Source organism: Panthera tigris, chromosome E2 (genome assembly GCF_018350195.1).
Source record: "Panthera tigris isolate Pti1 chromosome E2, P.tigris_Pti1_mat1.1, whole genome shotgun sequence".
Lineage (NCBI taxonomy): Eukaryota > Metazoa > Chordata > Mammalia > Carnivora > Felidae > Panthera > Panthera tigris.
Window position 1 is genome coordinate 4,697,552 of NC_056674.1, and position 21,728 is coordinate 4,719,279.

At 37.8% G+C, this 21,728-nt stretch overlaps 1 protein-coding gene across 1 annotated transcript; it reads right to left on the reverse strand.

Annotated features, from left to right (window-relative positions):
• Positions 1-1,543: 1,543 nt before the first annotated feature.
• On the reverse strand, positions 1,544-4,058 carry LOC122234237 (zinc finger protein 345-like). Its single transcript, XM_042969999.1, has 2 exons — positions 1,791-4,058; positions 1,544-1,624 (listed from the first exon to the last, which is right to left on the reverse strand). The coding sequence occupies exons 1-2, from the start codon at positions 4,056-4,058 to the stop codon at positions 1,544-1,546; spliced, it is 2,349 nt and encodes a 782-aa protein (XP_042825933.1).
• Between the last annotated feature and the right edge of the window lie 17,670 nt (positions 4,059-21,728).

A 21,728-nucleotide genomic window follows, 5' to 3' on the forward strand; every position in this document is an offset into this window, starting at 1 on the left:
GTCAGCAGTACCCCTCTAGACTCCATAATATATCCATAATAATATCACAGTATTCACAAAGAGGAGAAAATGGTATCATGGATAAACGAGAGGAAAAATAATGGCACATTATGTAAATCCTAAGGCCGCGGAGAAAACGGATTACTGGGTATGTTATGCCGTTGTGTTAGGAAAAGAGTTATAGATTCCATCAGTTACCTACAACCTTAAATACAAGAGGATGTGGTAACATTGTTGGTTGGATCACACTTCATTCATTACACATCCATGTTAACACATTAAGAACAATTATGTTTTATTAATTAAAATATATTAAGTTCACACAGATCGATTTATGCATTTCAAATCCACTCAACAAATCGTTCAAAATATAGAATACAAGTGGTAAAAAAGCATTCATGTGTTGATGTAATGACAGGGGAGTAGTGATTTCCATAAATATCAGGCCGGAGGTAATTGTTGAGAGATGTGGATGTACAATTTATGCCATTTGGGGGAAGAGTTAGCTAGGCTCTGGCTGCCATCTGTGAAGATGTCTTCAATGCAGCCACATCAACTCATGTGCTCTGACTATTGCTGTTATAAAGATCTATCAGTGCACTGGACTGCCACCTCTTTTGCCTTTAAGACCTTATCGTAAAACATTTTCTTTCTAATATTCAGGAAGTTTTTAGAATTAATAAATGGACAATGGTGTTCTCAACACCTGTCTCATGACAACTTACATCAGTGGTATAACCACAAACAGCATCTCCATTTAGATTTGCTTCAGATGTTGTGCATCAAACTATCCTTTATCTTCTGTGGAAAATTAGACATGCCTGGGTCCCATCTAATAAAGAAGGGCATCTCATACTTTTGATTCAACAAGTCATCCACATGGTTTCACACATCCACCAGGAATAAATGAATCTTCCGAAGGGATTTGAGAGTAGGAAACATTAATATTTGCTAGTCACAAATCCCAAAGAGGGTCAATGTAAGCAAAAAAACCCAAAAAACAAAAAACAAAACAAAGCACATTTTGATATTAATTATACCTATTCAAAAACCGATCCACTAGATCTTTAGGACCAGAATAGCACATATGTTTTCTAAGTGTCTAACTCTGTGTTATTCCTTATAAGTATTTTGAAGCAATGTCTGAATGAAATGACTGATATACTCCTTTCTACTTGATTTCTGTAACATGATTCACATTTGATGTTCAATGAAATACTTTTGTAAATCTATCTTTCCAGTTACTTTCTTATATGCATCTCTTGTGTTTCCTAAAGTGTATATTTAAAATGAGGGTCTTCATTCATTACATTTCTAGGGTTTGCATCTAGGGTGCATTTTGTGATATCGAGCAAAGATTGAATTCCAGGTAAAGGCATGGCCACTTTCCATTTCACACTTTGGCTCCTATGTGATAACTAGAATGTGGAGTAAGTTGTGACTTGCAGGGAGAGCTTGCACATTCTTTACATTTGTACAGTTACTCTCTAATAGGAATTCTCTGATGTCCCGTAAGGGCTGGGCACCACTTACAGGCACTGACTTACATTCTTTTTACATTATCAGGTTTCTCTCCAGTGTGAATTCTGTGATGTCGAGTAAGGATTGAGGGCTGGGTAAAGGACTTGCCACATTCTTTACATTGGTAATGTTTCTCTCCAGCATGAATTCTGAGATGTTGAATAAGGTTTGAGCGCCTGGTAAAGGCCTTGCCACATTCTTTACATTGGTAATGTTTCTCTCCAGCATGATCTGAGATGTTGAATAAGGCATGAATGCAAGCTAAAGGCCTTGCCACATTCTTTACACTGGTGAGGTTTCTCTGCAGTGTGAATTCTGAGATGTTGAATAAGGTGCGAGTGCCTGGTAAAGGCCTTGCCACATTCCTTACATTGGTGAGGTTTCTCTCCACTATGAATTCTGAGATGTCGAGTAAGATTTGAGTACCTGGTAAAGGCCTTGCCACATTCCTTGCATTTGTAAGGTTTCTCTCCAGTATGAATTCTGAGATGGCGAGTAAGGTTTGAGTGCTGGGTAAAGGCCTTGCCACATTCCTTACATTTGTAAGGTTTCTCTCCAGTATGAATTCTCAGATGGCGAGTAAGGTTTGAGTGCTCGGTAAAGGTCTTGCCACATTCTTTACATTGGTGAGGTTTCTCTCTAGTGTGAATTCTATGATGGTGAATAAGGACTGAGTGGTAGCTAAAGGCCTTGCCACACTCTTTACACTGGTGAGGTTTCTCTGCAGTGTGAATTCTGAGATGTTGAATAAGGTGCGAGTGCCTGGTAAAGGCCTTGCCACATTCCTTACATTGGTGAGGTTTCTCTCCACTATGAATTCTGTAATGTCGAGTGAGGTCTGAGGGTCCTTTAAAGGCCTTGCCACATTCCTTACATTTGTAAGGTTTCTCTCCACTATGAATTCTGAGATGTCGAATAAGATTTGAGTACCTGGTAAAGGCCTTGCCACATTCCTTACATTTGTAAGGTTTCTCTCCAGTATGAATTCTGAGATGTCGAGTAAGGATTGAGTGCTGGGTAAAGGCCTTGCCACATTCCTTACATTTGTAAGGTTTCTCTCCAGTATGAATTCTCAGATGACGAGTAAGGTTTGAGTGCTCGGTAAAGGTCTTGCCACATTCTTTACATTGGTGAGGTTTTTCTCCAGTGTGAATTCTGTGATGGTGAATAAGGACTGAGTGGTAGCTAAAGGCCTTGCCACATTCTTTACACTGGTAAGGTTTCTCTCCACTATGAATTCTGTGGTGTTGAGTAAGGTGTGAGTGCTGGCCAAAGACCTTGCCACATTCTCTACATTGGTAAGGTTTCTCTCCAGTATGAACTCTATGATGTCGAATAAGGTTTGAGTGCTGGCTAAAGGCCTTATCACAATATTTACATTGGTAAGGTTTCTCCCCAGTGTGAATTCGTAGATGTTGAGTAAGGGTTGAGCGCTGGCTAAAGGCCTTGCCACATTCTTTACATTGGTAAGGGGTCTCTCCAGTATGGATGCTCTGATGTCTAGGAAGGTAGGAGTGCCTCCTAAAAGCTTTGCCACATTGTTGACATTTGTGATGTCCCACTCTGATACGGATTTGCCTGTGTTTATTTAGTGATGAGTAGTCCTTAAAGGTTTTACCACATTCTTCACATTTGTACAATTTCGTTCCAGCATGCATTCGCTGATGTTGAGATAGTGCCGAGTGCCAATGAAAGACTATGCCACATTCCCTACAAGTGTACCTTTTCTCTCCAGGACCAATTGTCCTATGTGCATTTAGTCTTTGTGACTGACTCAACACACTTCCAGATTTATTACAAATGTATGTGTTTTTTCCCACACAAATTGTCTGATGATCACCAACACTGGAGGACTCCTTCAGATCTTTCCCACATGCATTATATTTATAAAGATTTTCTTTTATAGGCATACTCTTCTGTATAATATGTTTAGATCTTTGAGACAAAACTTCCTTACCTTTATCACATTCAAAATGGTTATCTGGCAAACGAGTACGTAGACATTTGTTAACAATTGAGCCCTGGTTAAATGCTTTCTCAGATGCAGTGCAAGGAACAATTCTATGTCCATTGAAAATACTCTCGTAGGTTTGTAGGGTTGACTTCTTTGTGACGTGCCCCTCAAATTGACACCCCTTAACAATTTCTTCTTCATTTTTAAATTTATGATTTTCAGAAACAGTTGTCTGAAAGGTCAATCCGATCCTATTTTCAAATTGGTTCAAATACTTATTTTCCACCCGAATGAGGGAACTTTCCACATTTTCCAAATTTCCTTTCGACAAATATTTATGTTTGAATCTTTGACTTGAGTTTTTGGTGACGGAAACACACTGCTTTGCAGAAGTAGCTAACTTAAAAGGGGAGGGTTTGCAAAATACTTTATATCCTTCAGCATATGGGTCAGTGAGATTCTTCCTATGGGCAGATGTCTCCGTTTGGAAATGTCCGTCATATGTTTGATGCCCTTCACTCTCCCCATCGTTGTCACAATCTATTATTAAGTGTAAATTCTCAAGGGTACTATGTTCACCCATTGACACTTTTTGGAGAGAAGGTTCTAAGCACGGCTTTGGCAGGAAATTCTGGGTGCATTGTGAAGATACAGCTGAAAGATATCAAATAACAGAAGAGTAAAATCATCCCACTTACTCCTCTCAGATGAATATACTGAAGACTTCTATTATGTAACCTTAGAATCAATCAGAAAACATCGACTAAATGTTTGAGAAGGAATCATCAGGACTTCATTCCTTCACGGACACATAAAGTTGCATGCAACATACTGACCATATGTCCTAATAGATAATTCTGTAGTACTGTCATGCTATCGTAGAAATCATTTTCTTACACCTTGAATGATCAGGAAAACTACCACATGAGCCCAAAATCACCACAGAAGGAAACTTAAACATAAAACTGAAATCAACAAAATAGCATACAGTAAAACTAAGACCATAGCAACCAGAGGAAGCATTGGCTTTGAGAAAAAATGAACAAAATTGATAGACCTTTCAATCAAGTCAGAATGAAAGAGAAACGACCAACTAAAGCAGCAGTGAAGTGAAAGCAGACATGTTATCACTGATACTGTTGAAATGAAATGAATAAAAGAGGCAACAATGGATAATTATATGCCCACAAACTGATACCAACAGAGGATAATGAATTCAAATAAGGTATAACCACCTATACTCCATCATGAAAACAACAACAAAAAAATCACTACTGCTGAGTAGTAAGTAGATTCAAAGAGTAATTTAAACAAATACAAAAAAAAAAACAAACTAACTCTAAACAAGGAAAGCTGTTATGTCCGATAAATTCAGTGGATCATTTAAACAGGCATTTCACGAGAAAGTACTTAAAATCTCTTCTAGTATTTCCAAGGAGTGAAGATAAGGGAAAATATGAAAATACTCTCTGTGGTACCAGCATTACCAGGTTACAAATGAAAGGAATAACTATTTTAAAGAAGGCTACAAACTCCTAAAAATCTTATCTCTGTTCACAGATGACACGATCTATAGAAAACCCTAAAGGATCCTTATTTTTATTTTGTATTATTTTGGTCATCGCTTGAGTTATTTCTGCTAGGTTTTCTACTGCTTTCGAGTTTTCTATTTTTTAATGTCATAAATGCTTCAGTTAAGGAAAACATTGAAATTAACAACATTACACCAAAAGGAACTAGAAAAGGAAGTCTGTTAGCTGAAATTTAGTAGAGGAAGAAGTTACAAAGCAAAATCTGAAAATATTTTATTTAGAAAGAAAAATCAGAAATAAATGAAATAGAGACCAGAATAAAAAATAACATAACATTGAAAGTAATGCCCAGTGTAACAAGAAAAATAACAAAATTGGTAATGCTTCAACTAGATATACAATGATATCCTAACAAATCAAATAACTTAGAAAAGAAATCCACTGGGGAGCAGTGGAAAACAACCTGTTTCTTTTCTAAGAAAACAACCTGCAGGTGTCTCTATGTCTAAATGAGTCCTTAGAGGCAGCATATAGTTTTTTATTTTTTTGTTTTTATCTATTTTGATATTCCTGGATCTGGAGGTCTCTTTTCTTCCAGGATTATGGAAGATTTCTGCTAATATTTCTTAAAATAAAGTACTTCCCCCCCCCCTTTTCTCTCCCTTTTGCTTCTGAGACTCCTATCATGCCAATATTATTACATTTGATGGAGTCTCTGAGTTCCCCGAGTCAATACTGTTGCATGATTCTTCTCCTGTCTTTTGCTTAGAGTCATTATTTTTCTTCATTTTTTTCTTCTTCTAGGTGACAAAGTCATTCCTCTGGTACTTCCAGCCTGCTGTTCACTGCTAAGCCTGTTTCCAATCTTTTCCTTTTCTTTATTTAAAAAAAAAAACTGTTTATTTTTTCCGAGAGATACAGAGACTGAAGGCACAAGAGAGGCAGAGCAAGAGGGAGAGAAAATCCCTATCAGACTCCAGAGGCAGTCACTGCAGAGAACAAGTTGGGGTTCTGTCTCTCAAACCGTGACATCATGACCTAAGCCAAAATCAAGAGTTGGATGCTTAATTCAAGGACCCACCCAAGTGTCCCTCAATCTCATTCATTGCACTGTTCTTCTCTGTTTGATTCTTTTTTAGCTGTTTTAGCTCCCTGGTAAGGTTCTCACTATTCTTTTTTCAACCCAGAGAGTATCCTTATGAATATTGTCTTCAATTCTCCATCATGCATGTTACTTACAACCATTTCACTTAAATCTCTCTTCATGGCCATATCTTCTTCTTTGACTTTGGATAAATTCTTCCACTTTGGCATTTTGTCTAAGGCCCTGCCTTCCTCTGTATGTTAGAAAAGACAGTTATGTCTCCCATAGACCATTTAGACAGCGGCCTGTAGATGCTCTCCTTGATTGCTATGGACAGTGTAGGGTCCCTGGCCTGAACATGGTAAGTCATAGCTAGATGCACTGCAGTCTGCTTGTGAATTGAGACCTGACATCAACTCCACCAGAACTGAGGCCCTCCAGAACTGTTTGGTCAGGAAATGAGGTGTGGGCAGCAACTTGTCCAGGTCTCTTGGGGCAGGGACCGACCTTGCTGAGAATGAGGCAGGCTTGACAGAGAAGGGCAGGCCCACCAGAGCATAGGGAGGTGGGAGCTTGGAGTAAGGTAGGCAGACATCCAGAGTCTCTACTGAGTTACTTCCCTCGGGTGGCTCTGTGTTTATGCTGAGGGGCAGGGGAGAGAAGGGGCTCCAGATAGAACGTTTTTGACCTCAAAACTGACATTGAGGGTGTAGTTTTGTGAGATTTCTCAACATCACTAGAGGCAGAAAAAGACAGAGAACTGACAGAAGTCTGTTCCAAGATAATAATGAGGTTAGTCCATGTGAAGAAATGATTTGTTCAAGCCAATGAAAAGAAAGCATGCTCAAACATTTTCAGAATACACTGAAATTTGTAGCCATGTTGGGGAAAGACAAAGAATAGAAATCTATGTCTGTACGCAAACCACACAACAGGTATTTTTAATACATTTCTGATTGGAATCGTAAAGATAATGATATGTTTGGAAAAAGAAAAAGATTTGTTCCTGTGGTTTCAATATTAGAGAAGATTTCTAAAACATATTAAAAAAACCCACTAGCCATGAAAAAGAATTATAGAGGACCAACATTTATGTTTCTTGTTCTCAGTGGATCATAGAGATGTGATCCGTTTGTGAAATTCTACTGAAGTGTTCCCTTGTGATCTGTACATGTGATTTCACTTAAAAAGAAAAAACTCATCAAAAAATAGTAGTCAATAGATAAGTATCAGTGTACATATAGTAACAAATTGAAATTAAATGTAGAAAGTAATGTCACACAGTGACTAGATTTTAAAAGCATGCTTCAAAAAAAAAGTATGTTTTAATTTCTACCTAAAGTAATATGTTACTGAGTATACAATGTCCAGAGAAATAGAATGAAATTTAGAACTATTTTCTGAATATGAATACAGGGAAACACAGGAAACAAAAAATAGGTAAGGTATCTGGAAAAAACAAACGTGGTAAATCCAAACCACAATATCTTCATTAGAATTCTAAACGTAAGTAAACAATATGTTCCTGGCAGCTAAAATTTGCTTGAAGATAGTCCATTGAAATTTTCCTAGAACTATACCTACAAGAAGACGATAACAATAGGAAAAGAAGCAAAAGACAACAACCATGCAGTCATAACCAATCAAACAAGCAACAAAGCAATATATCATATAGAATAATCTTTAAAAGGAAGGGCTTTGGTGGCTCCTGGGTGGCTCAGTCGGTTGAGCGTCCGAATTCAGCTCAGGTCATAACCTCACGGTTTGTGGGTTCAAGCCCCGCGTTGGGCTCTGTGCTGACAGCTTGGAGCCTTGAGCCTGCTTCGGATTCTGTGTCTCCTTCTCTCTCTGCCCCTCCTCCACTTATGCTCCATCTCTCACTGTCTCTCAGAAATAAATAAATGTAAAAAAAAAATTTAATGAAAAAAAAAGGAAGGACTTTGTCACTGTATTAATAGTGTTATTTTTCAATATCAAGTTACACTATTTTAATATTCTACTCCATGGATAAACAATCTTAGTGTGTGTGTGTGCATATTTATACACACATGTACACTTGTATTAAGCATACAAATATAAATACATGTATATAGGGAAACCTTTCTTAGCTCATGAGACATAAAAACATTCATCATAAAGGAGTGACATCACAAAAATAGTGACAGAGGTAATTTCCACTCAGTACTTCTCAGAGTAAGCTCAACTGGCAACTATTCACATGAGACATCACTGGGGAAATCTCAATACCCCCAAATAACAGGTATTGAAAAGGAATTCTTGTCCTTCTGTTGAGCCAATGTGAAATGTGGGTAGAACATGCTACCCTACTTTATCTTATTGGTTTCTACAATTGATAGATATCCTCTTCCCACTCAGGTCCGAATGGGTGTAAGGACAGCCCAGGCTGTGAAACATCATAGCGTCATCTAGCCTAAAAACTGGGTAGGCTGTTTAGAGCAGAAATATGCTCAGTGCTGGTGACTGGTGACCAGCTTCCCAAGCAATCAGTGCTCTGCACACAGTTCGGAGCACAGACTTGACTCACAACAGGGCTGAGTGGATGTGAGGAAGGTCTCTGCCAGCTGTGGGTCAGGATCCCTGGAAGAACACCCATCAACACTGGATCAGACCTATGTTGGGCTTATATTCCTGTGATGCCAGTGCTTTGAGGAACTACCCACATGCCTTGTTGGTTCTAACTGTTAGTGTCCAGCAGCCTTCTTCCTCTTCAACACCATCTCTGGCATGTGACATCTTCAAGCTATGCCCACAACGTTCTCCTCTCCATCAACCTCCACAAAACTGGGCCTGGGAAAGGACAGACACCTATGGCATCCAACATCATCTTGTCCACAGTACCACTAGACAATTTAATCAATCATGAGAAAAGGATCTGACTCAATCCCAGAAAACCACCACGTTGATTCACAAGTCCCCATCTCTGTCACATTTGTTCATCACAAGAAGTTTTCAAAGACCTTGCAGTGACCACAGGGAGCTTCTTGTCAGAGCTTTCATCACATTTCAGGAGTTTCTCATACTTGCTTTTAGTAGGAACTATCTTCCTCTCAAAGTATATTATCCTCATGTTTTATCTGTCCTCATAATTCTCTCCATTCTAAGTGCCTGAAGGAATCCTGTGTACAATTGATGTTTTTTTTTTCCTGTTCCTTCCATTGAAGTGGTGTCAACAATGTATTGCGATATTAGAAATGGCTCAGTTGATTCAACTACCAACCATTTCTTTTATATTAAAAAATTCTAGGAACGCCTGGATGGTACAGTCAGTTTAGCATCTGACTTCAGCTCAAGTCATGATCTCACGGTTTATGAGCTTGAGCCCCGTGCATCAGGCTCTGTGCTGACAGTGCAGATCCTGCTTGGGGTTCTCTCACTTTCCCTCTCTGTCCCTTCACCATTCTCTCTCTCTCCCTCTGATAATTAAGCATACTTTTTAAAAATTTAAAAATTCTAAGCTACTAAAAACCAAGAAGAGCCAGCATGGCTTTTGTGGGAGGGGGCAGTCTCCCTAACTGAGGAAAGAACAATCGTGATGGCTACATCACTGGAATGGAGATGAGGAGACAGAAGAACTGGAGAGGATTTGGAAAGAAAACGAGTAAAATTTACCCTTCTATAATTCAGAGTCACTCGTGGAGCCTAGAACAGATGTCCTTCCCCACATGAAGAATTCATGCCAATGCTTCAGCCTGGATGTTTTTTTTATCTCTTATCTTGAGCTGCATCATCACTCTTAATAGAATACTGTTTTCTTCCTACAGTTAGAACATCTACTAAACTCTCAGCACTGTCCATGTTCCTTTCAAATAAATTTGAAAACAACCCATGACTCACGGTTCTCCAAGTTTTCACCTCAGCAAATTCTTCCACTAAAGGGAGTAACTTGGATGAGGTCACTCTTGAGAAGGGAAAAGAATAGTATCTAAAGAAGTTTTACTCAGTGTTCTTCTCCAATCGAGAAGGAAGGAAATGTATCAAATAAACTACATGGAATTTAATATACTCCCTGTAGAATTACTGCCATATTCAAATAACATTTGAACACCATGTCATTTCATGCAAACTAATCTTAAAATCACTGCACAAGTCATAGAAACAACAGTTTATAAACTTTGGAACATGGCAACAGAGTACATCCTACATGAGTGATAGCCAGGCAGGCACGACAGGATTTGCATGGGGAGATTCTCACACCAAGATGCACAGAGATATAGGACACATACAGCCAATACAAACAATGTAGAGAAGTATTCCTTTTTTTTTTTAAATTCGTAACATTTTTGGTTGTAAGGAAATCATCAATTTTGAGATTTTGAATATCCTCATTTGAACAAATATTCCCATTCCTTCTTAAGATCTATATTTGGGTACACACATATGCACACGTCTACTTCCTCCTAATTAGTACTGTTATTCCAAAATCATTCTTTAACTTAATATAACATATTGCATTCTGTGCCTATCAAAACCATAAAAATCTGTGTTCCACATGGTCACAGAAACCGCAGAAGGAAAAAAAAACTAAACTAAACACATAGGTTAAGACTTTAAATAGTGATTGAGTTCGGTAGAGAGGTCTTATATTTGTAGTAACTTTGTTCGGTTAGTAGGTGTTAGGTAGAACCAGTGTGCATCATTCCGTGGGCCAAGGATCAATAAAGAGAAATAAATGACTACTCATAGGCCATGGAGTATGCATATAACATGTCATGGGGGGCAAGATGTAGAGGTCAAGGATGAGCCCAGGCAGAGGGAATGGCAGGAATTGGGACATGTGTCTTTTTTGGAGTGCGTGGTTGGACAGCTGTGGAGCTCCTGGGCTAAGTCTAGAATGCACAATTCACATCAAAATGAGTGGAGAATGGCAGACGCTCTCTGCAGGGGCCTTCTCTAAAGGATGTGACAGGCAAATATACTGAGAGTGGGCACTCTTACACAAATGATGATTGGGGAACTCCTATCAGGAACCTCTGTTTGCTTGTGACTGTGGGGCTATTATTTACTGAGTTTGCTATTGGGTGAAGCTAGAGTCAGTTGAAATCCCTGTAGTCAGTCTGTTTATACAAAATGGACTGCAAGGCAGCAGTATCAGGAAATTGTTCAGCTACATTCTCAATAATACTCCTATAGCATCCTTATTAAAAGCACCTAATGCCCCAGCACTTAAAAAAGGAAGAAAAGATATAATATGTAAACTTTGGGAAAATTAAGTTCAACGAATTTGAGGTTTAAGTCCACTGGAAAAAAAAATTATTAGTGATAGCACCGCACTGCTTAAACAAGTACAAGTGACCCATAAATAAGGCAGGGGTTTGGTGTACCCACCACCCATGCAGTTGAAAATCTGTGTACAAGTTTGACTCCCCAACACGTCATTTTAATAGCCTACTACTGACAAGAAAAGCAGTCAATTAAAATATACTTTGTATGTTATAGGTGTTTATTATGGTATTCTTACCACCAAGGAAGCCCAAGAAAAGAAAACATTAAGACAATTCAAAGGAAGAGAAGTTATATTTACAGTACTGTACTATAAATAAATCTGCCTATAAGTTGGACCCACACAGCTCAAACTCATCTTGTACAAGAGTCAAGCGTACCTTGTGTTCCTGTTTACCTGCAACCTTGATGAAGATGGGGCAGGCTAAGGTTGCATTAGGATACCACTTCTTTCAGTATAAATCCGTGTTAACATATTCAAATCCATTCAGGATGATTAATGAATATATATTAATTTCAAATAGACTCTTAACAAACCACTACAAAATCACTGTGTGATCCTTGGTCAAAATACACATTGAAATCTTTCAAGAACCACTATGTTTTTCTCTAATGTATTGATTTGTGAGTTGTACTTGCCATGTTGTTCAAACTAAGGCTAATTATTGAGTAAAAGTAGATCGACAATCATCTTTCACCCCTTTAGAGAAGAGTTAGCTATACTTTCCTCAGATATCCGTGAAAATATCTTGATTTCAGATACATAACTAATATTCTTGACTTGTAACAATTGCTATTATGACGATATACTCAGGTATTTATGAGCTACCACTGTATTTTTTCTACACACGAATTGGCAAAATATTTAAATTCAGAACGTTTCTCTGTCAAGCATTTTTTTGCAAAACATGATGCCTTGAACACTTCTTGGTGGCTGATGTCACTCTTATATATCCATCACAAACAGCATCCGCATGTAAGATTCCTTCCTACGTAGGACATACCAGAGTCCTTAATCTTCCCAGGAAAAAATAGGTAAACATGAATTTCCTATCATAAAAGAGTCCCTCATGTCTGTGAGACAACAAAAATCAAATCATTTTCCATGCACAGAAGCACTAAAGCCATAGCATGAGATGATTTATGGGTAAAATTAGTAATATATGCCATGTTAAATAAACCCTCAAATATGGACAATAGAAAAAAGGAGACAGACTGAGAATAATTGTCCTTCTGCAGACATCCATTCTGCCTTGATCCTTTCAGACATCTTAAAAATACACCTGACCATTCAATAGCATGCATGTAAACTGGGTGTGTCCATTTATACACAGGTTTTTAAAAATATAAACCCATTCACTACTGTAAATGTGTTTTCATTATAGTTTTCTTAATCTTTTGTTTTCTCAAGCTTCCTTAATTCTAACAATACCATTTATACCACAGACAACTAAGAATGGGATGATTGACTGGTAATGTTGTAGGTAAGCCTTGGGGTCAACAATAGGCTATTTCCATGGAATAGTAGGTATGGTTTTAAGTTCCGAGGACTCAAGAGATACTCAGATTTTCCATGATGGAGGGGTTAGTGCCCCTTATGCCTACACTGATGGAAGTGATATCCAGGTTTCAACTTTGGATTTTCCTCTCCATAAACACTCTGATTTAGAATCATGTCTGAAAAGTGGTATTGACTTACTGCTTCCTGGGGTGAATTCTCTCATTTTATTTAGATTTGCCTTTTCATTCCATACTTTGCCAAATGTCTACATCTTAGTAAAGTTTTTATCCTTTATAAAGGCTTTGGTTTTTCCTGAAGTGTATATTAAAACCCAAAATACTTCCTCATTCATTATATTTCTAAGGTTTCTATCCAGTATGTTTTCTCTGATGCTGAGGAAGGGTTCAGTTCCATGGAAAGAGGTTGTCAATATTCTTGACATTTGTAAGTTACCTCCCCAGGATGTATTATCTCATTTTGAACAGTTTTGCTTACAAACTAAATGCTTCACCACATTCTTTACATTTGTAGGGTTTCACTCAGTGTACTCTCGCTGATGTTCAGAAATTTTGTATTTGGGCTTAACAACTTTGCTGGGCGTGTGTGTGTGTGTGTGTTTATATATACTTAAATACATTTATTTAGGGTTCTCCCCAGTATGTACCTCCTTAGGTAGAAGCGTATTGAGTGGTAAAGACTTTGCCTCATTGTATAAATTTGTTAGATTTCTTCCCATTATTAAATACATCTCTGCTGTTGAGTGAGTTTTGAAGACTAGCTAAAAGCTGTCCAGAGTGATTATATTTGTAAGTCTTCTCTCCAGTGTGGATACAATCATGTACAATCAGATTTAAGCTTACATAGAAGACTTTTCCACATTTCTTAATCTTATACTGGTTTTCTGGAGATGGAATTCTCTCCTGTGTACTAACATTTCACCCTGGATTCATGTTTCTCCCACACTCAGTGCCTTGGTACCTTCTATCTCCACTATAAACACACAGTAATTACAGAAGCTAGAGGGCTCAACTCAAGGCCTTCCTAAGATCACAGCACATAAATACCTGTTCCAAATTAAGTCTTATATTGTAACTATTGAACGGTGATGTGTGGATTAAACCCTCCTGTGTTTATCAAAATCAGAGCCTTGGGAACAGGGGGATTACGTGTTGGTGGAAATATAATGAACCCTCCAAACAGGGCTTCTCAAATCAATCACATTTAGAATTTTTATCTTCCTTTCCAAATGCCTAACTCTCAGAATATTTCAGGGAATGGCTAATCCAACTTTATATTTGAAATACTTCCAGTGACTATTTTCAGTATGGACGAGATGACTTTCCAGCATTTCGAAACGTCCTTCCAGAGAATATGTTTGTTTAAAAATGGATTTTTGACTACTGCTTCAAAGACACTGTTCTGCAAATAACTGACTTAAGGTGGGGTTTTCTCCAGAAGGTTTTCTATCCTTGATCTCTTCTAGGAGTAGCATTTCATTACGGATAATTGTTCCTGTTTGGTTATACCCATCATAGTAAACACTCTGCACTTCCCTGCGCCCCATCACCTTGCCCATCATCCCTTAAGTATAAATAGTCAGGACCACAGTGTCCACTTCTTCCCATATCACTCTACCAAAGGACTCTTGTTGGTTTGTCTACCAACAAGCCTAGGGTGTTATGGAAAGATACAACTAAGAGATACAAAAGCAGTCATCACAGTTAGTACACTGACATGCATATATGTAAGTACGCTAATGTGCAAAAATACCCATGATAGGATACGACCAGCATGGAGAAATAGGAAGCACCAGGACTTTGCTCCTCCATGGAGACAAAAATAGACCAAAGGACCTTTTTGAGGGCTCCAGAAGCCCATTAGGAGAATACAGCACACACAGTCAAGTACAAATGAAGAAGAGTCACGTGGACACTTGCCTACAACAGCTGCTCACCCTCCCTGACACTCTATGACAATACAGTGAGAAAAGTGTTCCCTCTGTTGAGGACAGAAACAAATGTATGTTCGACGATCTGGCTTCTTCGCTGTCCTGAGGGGTTCCCTTCTGTTATTCATGACATGGAAATCAGAAGGAATGAGAGCATCCTCTGGATACTCTGTGTTGGCTGCTCAGACAGAAGGTGAGCATTTGTTCAAACACGGGAGAGACTACAGAGCTGAAGACAAACCGAGACAGGAAGGTATCACGGGCTCTAAAAAGTAACCGCATTTCTAAACTTGGCAGTTACAGAAATTCAGACATGACAAATGCCCAGAACGTGTGTCACTGCCCCAACAATTACTCTATTTTGTGTTCCTCTTTACAAATCAAGTCCATCATCCAGGGCCCGGAGGCTTTTCTTTGTTTTGTTTTATGTTTTTATGGTTTGTTTGCGTTGTTTTTGTTTGTTTGTTAATTACCAAATGTCACCCAAAGATATCAAGGGATGCAAAGAAAGAGGAAATCACGTTCCAATTACAGGAACAAAATATATCTCCAAAACTGGTCCTAAGTTAATAAAGTAGTATTAATTGCCTGACAAGGAATTCAAAATAACCACCATAAAGATGCTCATGGAGGAAGAAGAAAAATAGGTAACTAAATGATAGCACGAAAACTATTCATGACCAAAATGTAAAGCCAAGGAAACAGAACATATCACCAACAATGAACAAGAAATTGGGAGATGAAGAGTACAATTGCTGAATTTAAAAATACACTAAGGGGTCAACAACAGACTTGATCAAGTAGAATAAAGAATCAGACAAACTAAAGTACTCTTGTGTTCAATACCTGCTAAGAATCAAAGGACAGGGTCTATGGACTCATGGAACACCAACAAGTGATCCAATATGTACCTTATGGGAACCCCTTAGGAGAGGGGAGGGAAAGGGGGCAGAGCATTGATATGAAGAGCTCAAGTCTTGTATGTGGAAAGAGGAGACAATTGCAACAAGCTCAGTCAATTCACAGTAGGATAAATATCAAGACGTGAACACAGTGACACCTTATAATTAACCTATCAAAACTCACAGGCAAGAAGAGAAATTTGACCCAGTATGGCAAAAGCAACTCGTCTCATCCAAGAGAGCTCCTGTAAGATTAGTTGTGGGATGATTAGTAGATCTTATAGGAAAAAGTGCCAGTGTATTTAAGTATTGAAAGTTCAAAACATATCCACTAAGAATACCCTACCTAGCATAACTGTTTTCCATGAATGTAGAAATGGAGACTTTCCCAAGTAAAAACCAGTCTAAGTTTCCAAGTAGACCTGTCCTACAGGAAATATTAAGCAAATCCTTCTGGTTGAAATAAGAGGATTGTAACCAGTAACTAAAACCACATGAGAACATAAAGCTCTCTGCTAAATATAAAAAATACACAATTGGAGTGCCTGGGTGACTCAGTTGATTAAGTGACTGACTTCTGCTCAGGTCATGATCTCAAGGTCCATGAGTTCTACCCCCATGTCGGGCTCTGTGCTGCAGTCAGAACCTGGAGTCTTCTTCAGATTCTGTGTGTCTGTCTCTCTCTACGTTTCCCCCATTTGCACTCTCTGTCTCTCTCTCAAAAATAAAAACACATTACGAAATCTAAAAAAACTACACAATTATAGAAACCTGTCACCTTGTAATGAGGTAGAACAAGTCATTTTAATTTCTGCTACAATACTTTTTTCAGTAAGAGCATAAAAAAATCAGGGGTGCCTGGGTGGCTCAGTCAGTTAAGCATCAAACTGCAGCTCAGATCATGATCTCGCTGCTCATGAGTTTGAGCCCCATGTCGGGCTCTGTGCTATCAGAGCCTTCTTTCAATCTTCTGTCCCACTCTCTCTCTGACCCTTCCCTGATCCTTTGCTCTAAATAAATAAAAAAAGAAACAAACTTTAAAAAAAGAGTATAAAAAATCATAAATGTAGGTAATAAAGTACCTATGAAAAGATAGAAATTGTGACATCAGTAAGTTAAGGTGGGCACAGGGGTGGAGATGAAAAGTAGAATGATTGTGTATGCAACTGAGAGTATCAGTTTAAAATGAGTTTTTATACCTTGAAGTTGCTTTAAGTAATCTTTATTAAGCCACAAATACTACAGAGGACACACAAGTTAATGAGAATGGTACCAAATCATGTCATGGGAATAGCACCACAATTAAGGATAAAAATTCTAAATTTGATCCAAATCAACCACAAGAAAACATTTGGAAAGGTAACAAATACTTGGAGACTGAAGAACATCCTACTAAAGAATGAATGGGCTAACCAAGAAGTTAAGGAGGAAATTAAAAAGTATATGGGAGCCAATGAAAATGATAACACCACAACCCAAACCTCTGGGACACAGCAAAGGTGGTCATAAGAGGAAAGTTTATAGCAATCCAGGCCTTCCTAAAGAAGGAAGAAAGATCTCAGATACACAACGTAGCCTTATGCCTTAAGGAGATGGAAAAAGAACAGCAAATAAAACCCCAAACCAGCAGAAGACAGGAAATAATAAAGATTAGAGCAGAAATTAATGCTACCAGAACCAAAAAACAAGTAGAACAGGTCAATGAAACCAGAAGCTGGTTCTTGGAAAGAATTAACAAAATTGATAAATTAGCCAGTTTGATCAAAAAGAAAAAGGAAGGGACCCCAATAAATAAAATCAAGAATGAAAGAGGAGAGATCTCAACACAGCAGAAATAGAAACAATCATAAGGGAATATTATGGGCAATTATATGCCAATAAAATGGCAACGTGGAAGAAATGGACAAATTCCTAGAAACATATACACTACCAAAACTGAAACAGGAAGAAATAGAAAATTTGAACCACACACATAACTACTAAGGGAATCAAATAGTAATCAAAAATCTTCCCAAAACCAACATTCCAGGGCCAGATGGTTTTCCAGGGGAATTCTACCAAACATTTAAGCAAGAGTTAACACCTATTCTCTTGAAGCTGCTCCAAAAGATAGATATGGAAGGAAACTTCCAAACTCATTCTATGAAGCCAGCATTACCTTGATTCCAAAATCAGAGAGAGACCCTACTAAAAAGAACTATAGACCAATTTCCCTGATGAACATGGATGCAAAAATCCTCAAGAAGTTATTAGCCATCCAGTTCCAACAATAAATTAGAAAAATTATTCACCACAACCAAGTGGGATTTACACCTGGGATGCAGGGCTGGTTCAAATCTGCAAAACAAATAACGTGATTCATCACATCAATAAAAGAAAGGACAAGAACCATACGATCCTTTCAATAGATGCAGAAAAAGCATTTGACAAAATACAGCATCCTTTCTTGATAAAAAAAAAACCCTCAGGTAAGTAGGGATAGAAGGATCACATCTCAAGATCATAAAAGCCATATATGAATGACCCAATGCTAATATTATCCTCAATGGGGAAAAACTGAGAGCTTTCCCCCAAAGGTCAGGAATGAGACAGAGATGTCCACTCTCACCACTGTTATTCAACATAGTATTGGAAGACTTAGCCTCTGCAATCAGACAACAGAAAGAAATAAAAGCCATCAAAATCGGCCAGGAGGAGGTCAAACTTTCACTCTTTGCAGATGACATGACACTCTATATGGAAAACCCTAAAGATTCCACTAAAAATTGTTAGAACTGGTTCATGAATTCAACAAAGTTTCAGGATATAAAATCAATGCACAGAAATCGGTTGCATTTTTATACACCAACAATGAAGCAACAGGAAGAGTAATCAAGGAATTTATCTCAATTACATTTGCACCAAAAATCATAAAATACTTAGGAATAAATCTAACCAAAGAGGTGAAAAAGTTGTACACTGAAAATCACTATAGCAAGTTTATGAAAAAAATTGAAGACACACAAAAAATGGAAAAAGATGTATGCTCCTGGATGGAAGAACAAATATTGTTAAAATGTCAATAGTACCCAAAGCAACCTACATATTCAATGCAATCTGTATCAAAATAACACCAGCATTCTTCACAGAGCTAGAAGAAATAATCCTAAAATCTGTGTGGAACCAGAAAAGACCCCAAAGAGCTAAAGCAATCTTGAAAAGTAAACCAAAGGAGGAGGCATCAGAATCCCAGAGCTACAAGCTACACTACAAAGCTGTAATCCTGAAGACAGTTTGGTACTGGCACAAGAACAGACACGCAGGTCAGTGGAACAGAATAGAGAACCCAGAAATGGACCCAGAAATGTGTGGCCAACTAATCTTTGACAAAGCAGGAAAGAACATGCAATGGAATAAAGACTTTCTCTTCAGCAAGTGGTGCTGGGAAAACTGGACAGCGACATGCAGAAGAATCAACCTGGACCACTTTCTTACACCATACCCAAAAATAAACTCAAATGGATGAAAGACCTCAATGTAAGACAGGAAGCCATCAAAATCCTCAAGAAGAAAGCAGGCAAAAACCTCTTTGATCTTGGCCGTAATAACTTCTTACTCAACAAGTCTCCGGAGGTAAGGGAAACAAAAGCAAGAATGAACTACCGGGACCTTGTCAAAATAAAAAGCTTCTGCACAGCCAAAGAAACAGTCAACAAAACTAAAAGGCAACAGACAGAATGGGAGACGATATTTGCAAATGACATATCAGATAAAGGGTTAGTATCCAAAATCTACAAAGAACTTACCAACTCAACACCAAAAAAACAAATAATCCAGTGAAGAAATGGGCAAAGACATGAATAGACACTTCTCCAAAGAAGACATCCAGATGGCCAATGGACACATGAAAAAATGCTCAACATCACTGATCATCAGGGAAATATGAATGAAAACCACCATGAGATACCACCTTACACTGGTCAGAATGGCTAATATTAACAACTCAGGCAACATCAGATGTTGGCAAGGATGCAGAGAAAGAGGATCTCTTTTGCATTGTTGGTGGGAATGCAAGCTGGTGCAGCCATTCTGGAAAACAGCATGGAGGTTCCTCAAAAAACTAAAAATAGAACTACCCTATGACCCACCAATTGCACTACTAGGTATTTATCCAAGGGATACAGGTGTGCTGTTCGAAGGGACACACGCACCCCAATGTTTACAGCAGCACTATCAACAATAGCCAAAGTATGGAAAGAGCCCAATGTCCATTGATGGATGAATGGATAAAGAAGAAGTGGTACATCTATACAATGGAGTATTACTCGGCAATCAAAAAGAATGAAATCTTGCCATTTGCAACTATGTGGATAAAACTGGAGGGTATTACACTAAGCGAAATTAGTCAGAGAAAGACAAATATCAAATGACGTCACTCATATAAGGACTTTAAGAGACAAAACAGATAAACATAAAGGAAGGGAAACAAAAATAGTATAAAAACAGGGAGGGGGACAAAGCATAAGAGACTCATAAATATGGAGAACAGACAGAGGGTTACTGGAGGGAGTGTTGAGGGGGGTGGGCTAAATGGGTAAGGGGCATTAAGGAATCTACTCATGAAATCATTGTTGCAATATACACTAACTAATTTGGATGTAAACTAAAAAAAGAAAATTCAGATAAACTATAAGAAAAAAATCCTCATAATAAAATTTATGGAAAAGAGTATAATAAAAAAATTCTAAACTTGATACAGTGGTAGAGAATTATTATTGTTATTTATTTATTTATTTATTTATTTATTTATTTATTTATTTATTTATTTTGAGAGAGAGAACAGGGGGAGGGCAGAAGGAGAAGGAGAGAGAATCCCAGCAGGTTCCATTCTCACCTCATAGCCTGACATGGACTCAATCTGATGACCCTGAGCTCATGACCTGAACCCAAATCAAGACTTGGATGTTTAACATACTGAATCACCCAGGTACTCTGGAAATATAGAATGTTGGACAATTACTTTCAATTCATAAAAGAGATTCTCTCATGCAAGGAGAATATAAAGTCACCAATAAATACAAGATGAAATTAATGGTCTATTATGACAACTAACCAAGACATTAGTTGTCTATTATTATGACAATTCACTGAGGCATGATAAAACATTCACTGACCACTAGCCAAGGAAAGAGAAAAATAAGATGAGTCCCAAATTATGTATGGGTCATATTTATACAAAGAAATACATACATAACCTTACTGGTAAGGGGCATGGCTGATTCATACTTGACTCCAACTCACATGTTCTTAAAATGTACTCGATGAACACTGACATCCTGTAACAAGATACACAGGTAAATGAAACTACAACTAACTCATGTGTGGAACGTCCCATACAAAAGAAAGTACATTATTATAGAATGCAAAACCAGAATCAGACAAAATTTAACTCCAACCAGTCTACATAAAAGAAATAGATTAATCCTTTCAAAGGAAATGTACTATGTAACTATAATTTTAAACTGCAACTATGGACCCATGAAAAAGAAGCTTTTGAATTGTCATGTCTTCATTGGCAATTCACAGGAAAGATATCCATTAAAATCAACTACTGAAAAATTTTACAAATAAGCACGTAAAAGACATTACAAAGGTATTATTTTCTTAAGATATTCCTCTTCTTACACAGAGTGTAAGGGTATAATCCATTCTTTAGAACCAAGCTGACTAAAAAAAACCTTTCCTTTTATATCAACAAACACTGCCAAAGTTGGAATATACAGTGACAATCACTTCATAATCAAATAAATATTTGGGATGAAATTCAGATACATGTTGAGGAAAGTGAGAGAATAATCTTGTGATTAATTTTTCATGAGGTAAGATTACATTTATAAACAATCCTTTTCTTTTTTTAATATGGATTTTAGTAATTATCTACTTCAATTCCTTTTGTTTTTAAAGTTTATTTATTACTGAGAGAGAGATCATGCAAACGGTGGAGGGGCAAAGGGAGAGGGGACAGATAATCTAAGCAGGCTCCACATGGACAGCAGACACCCCCAT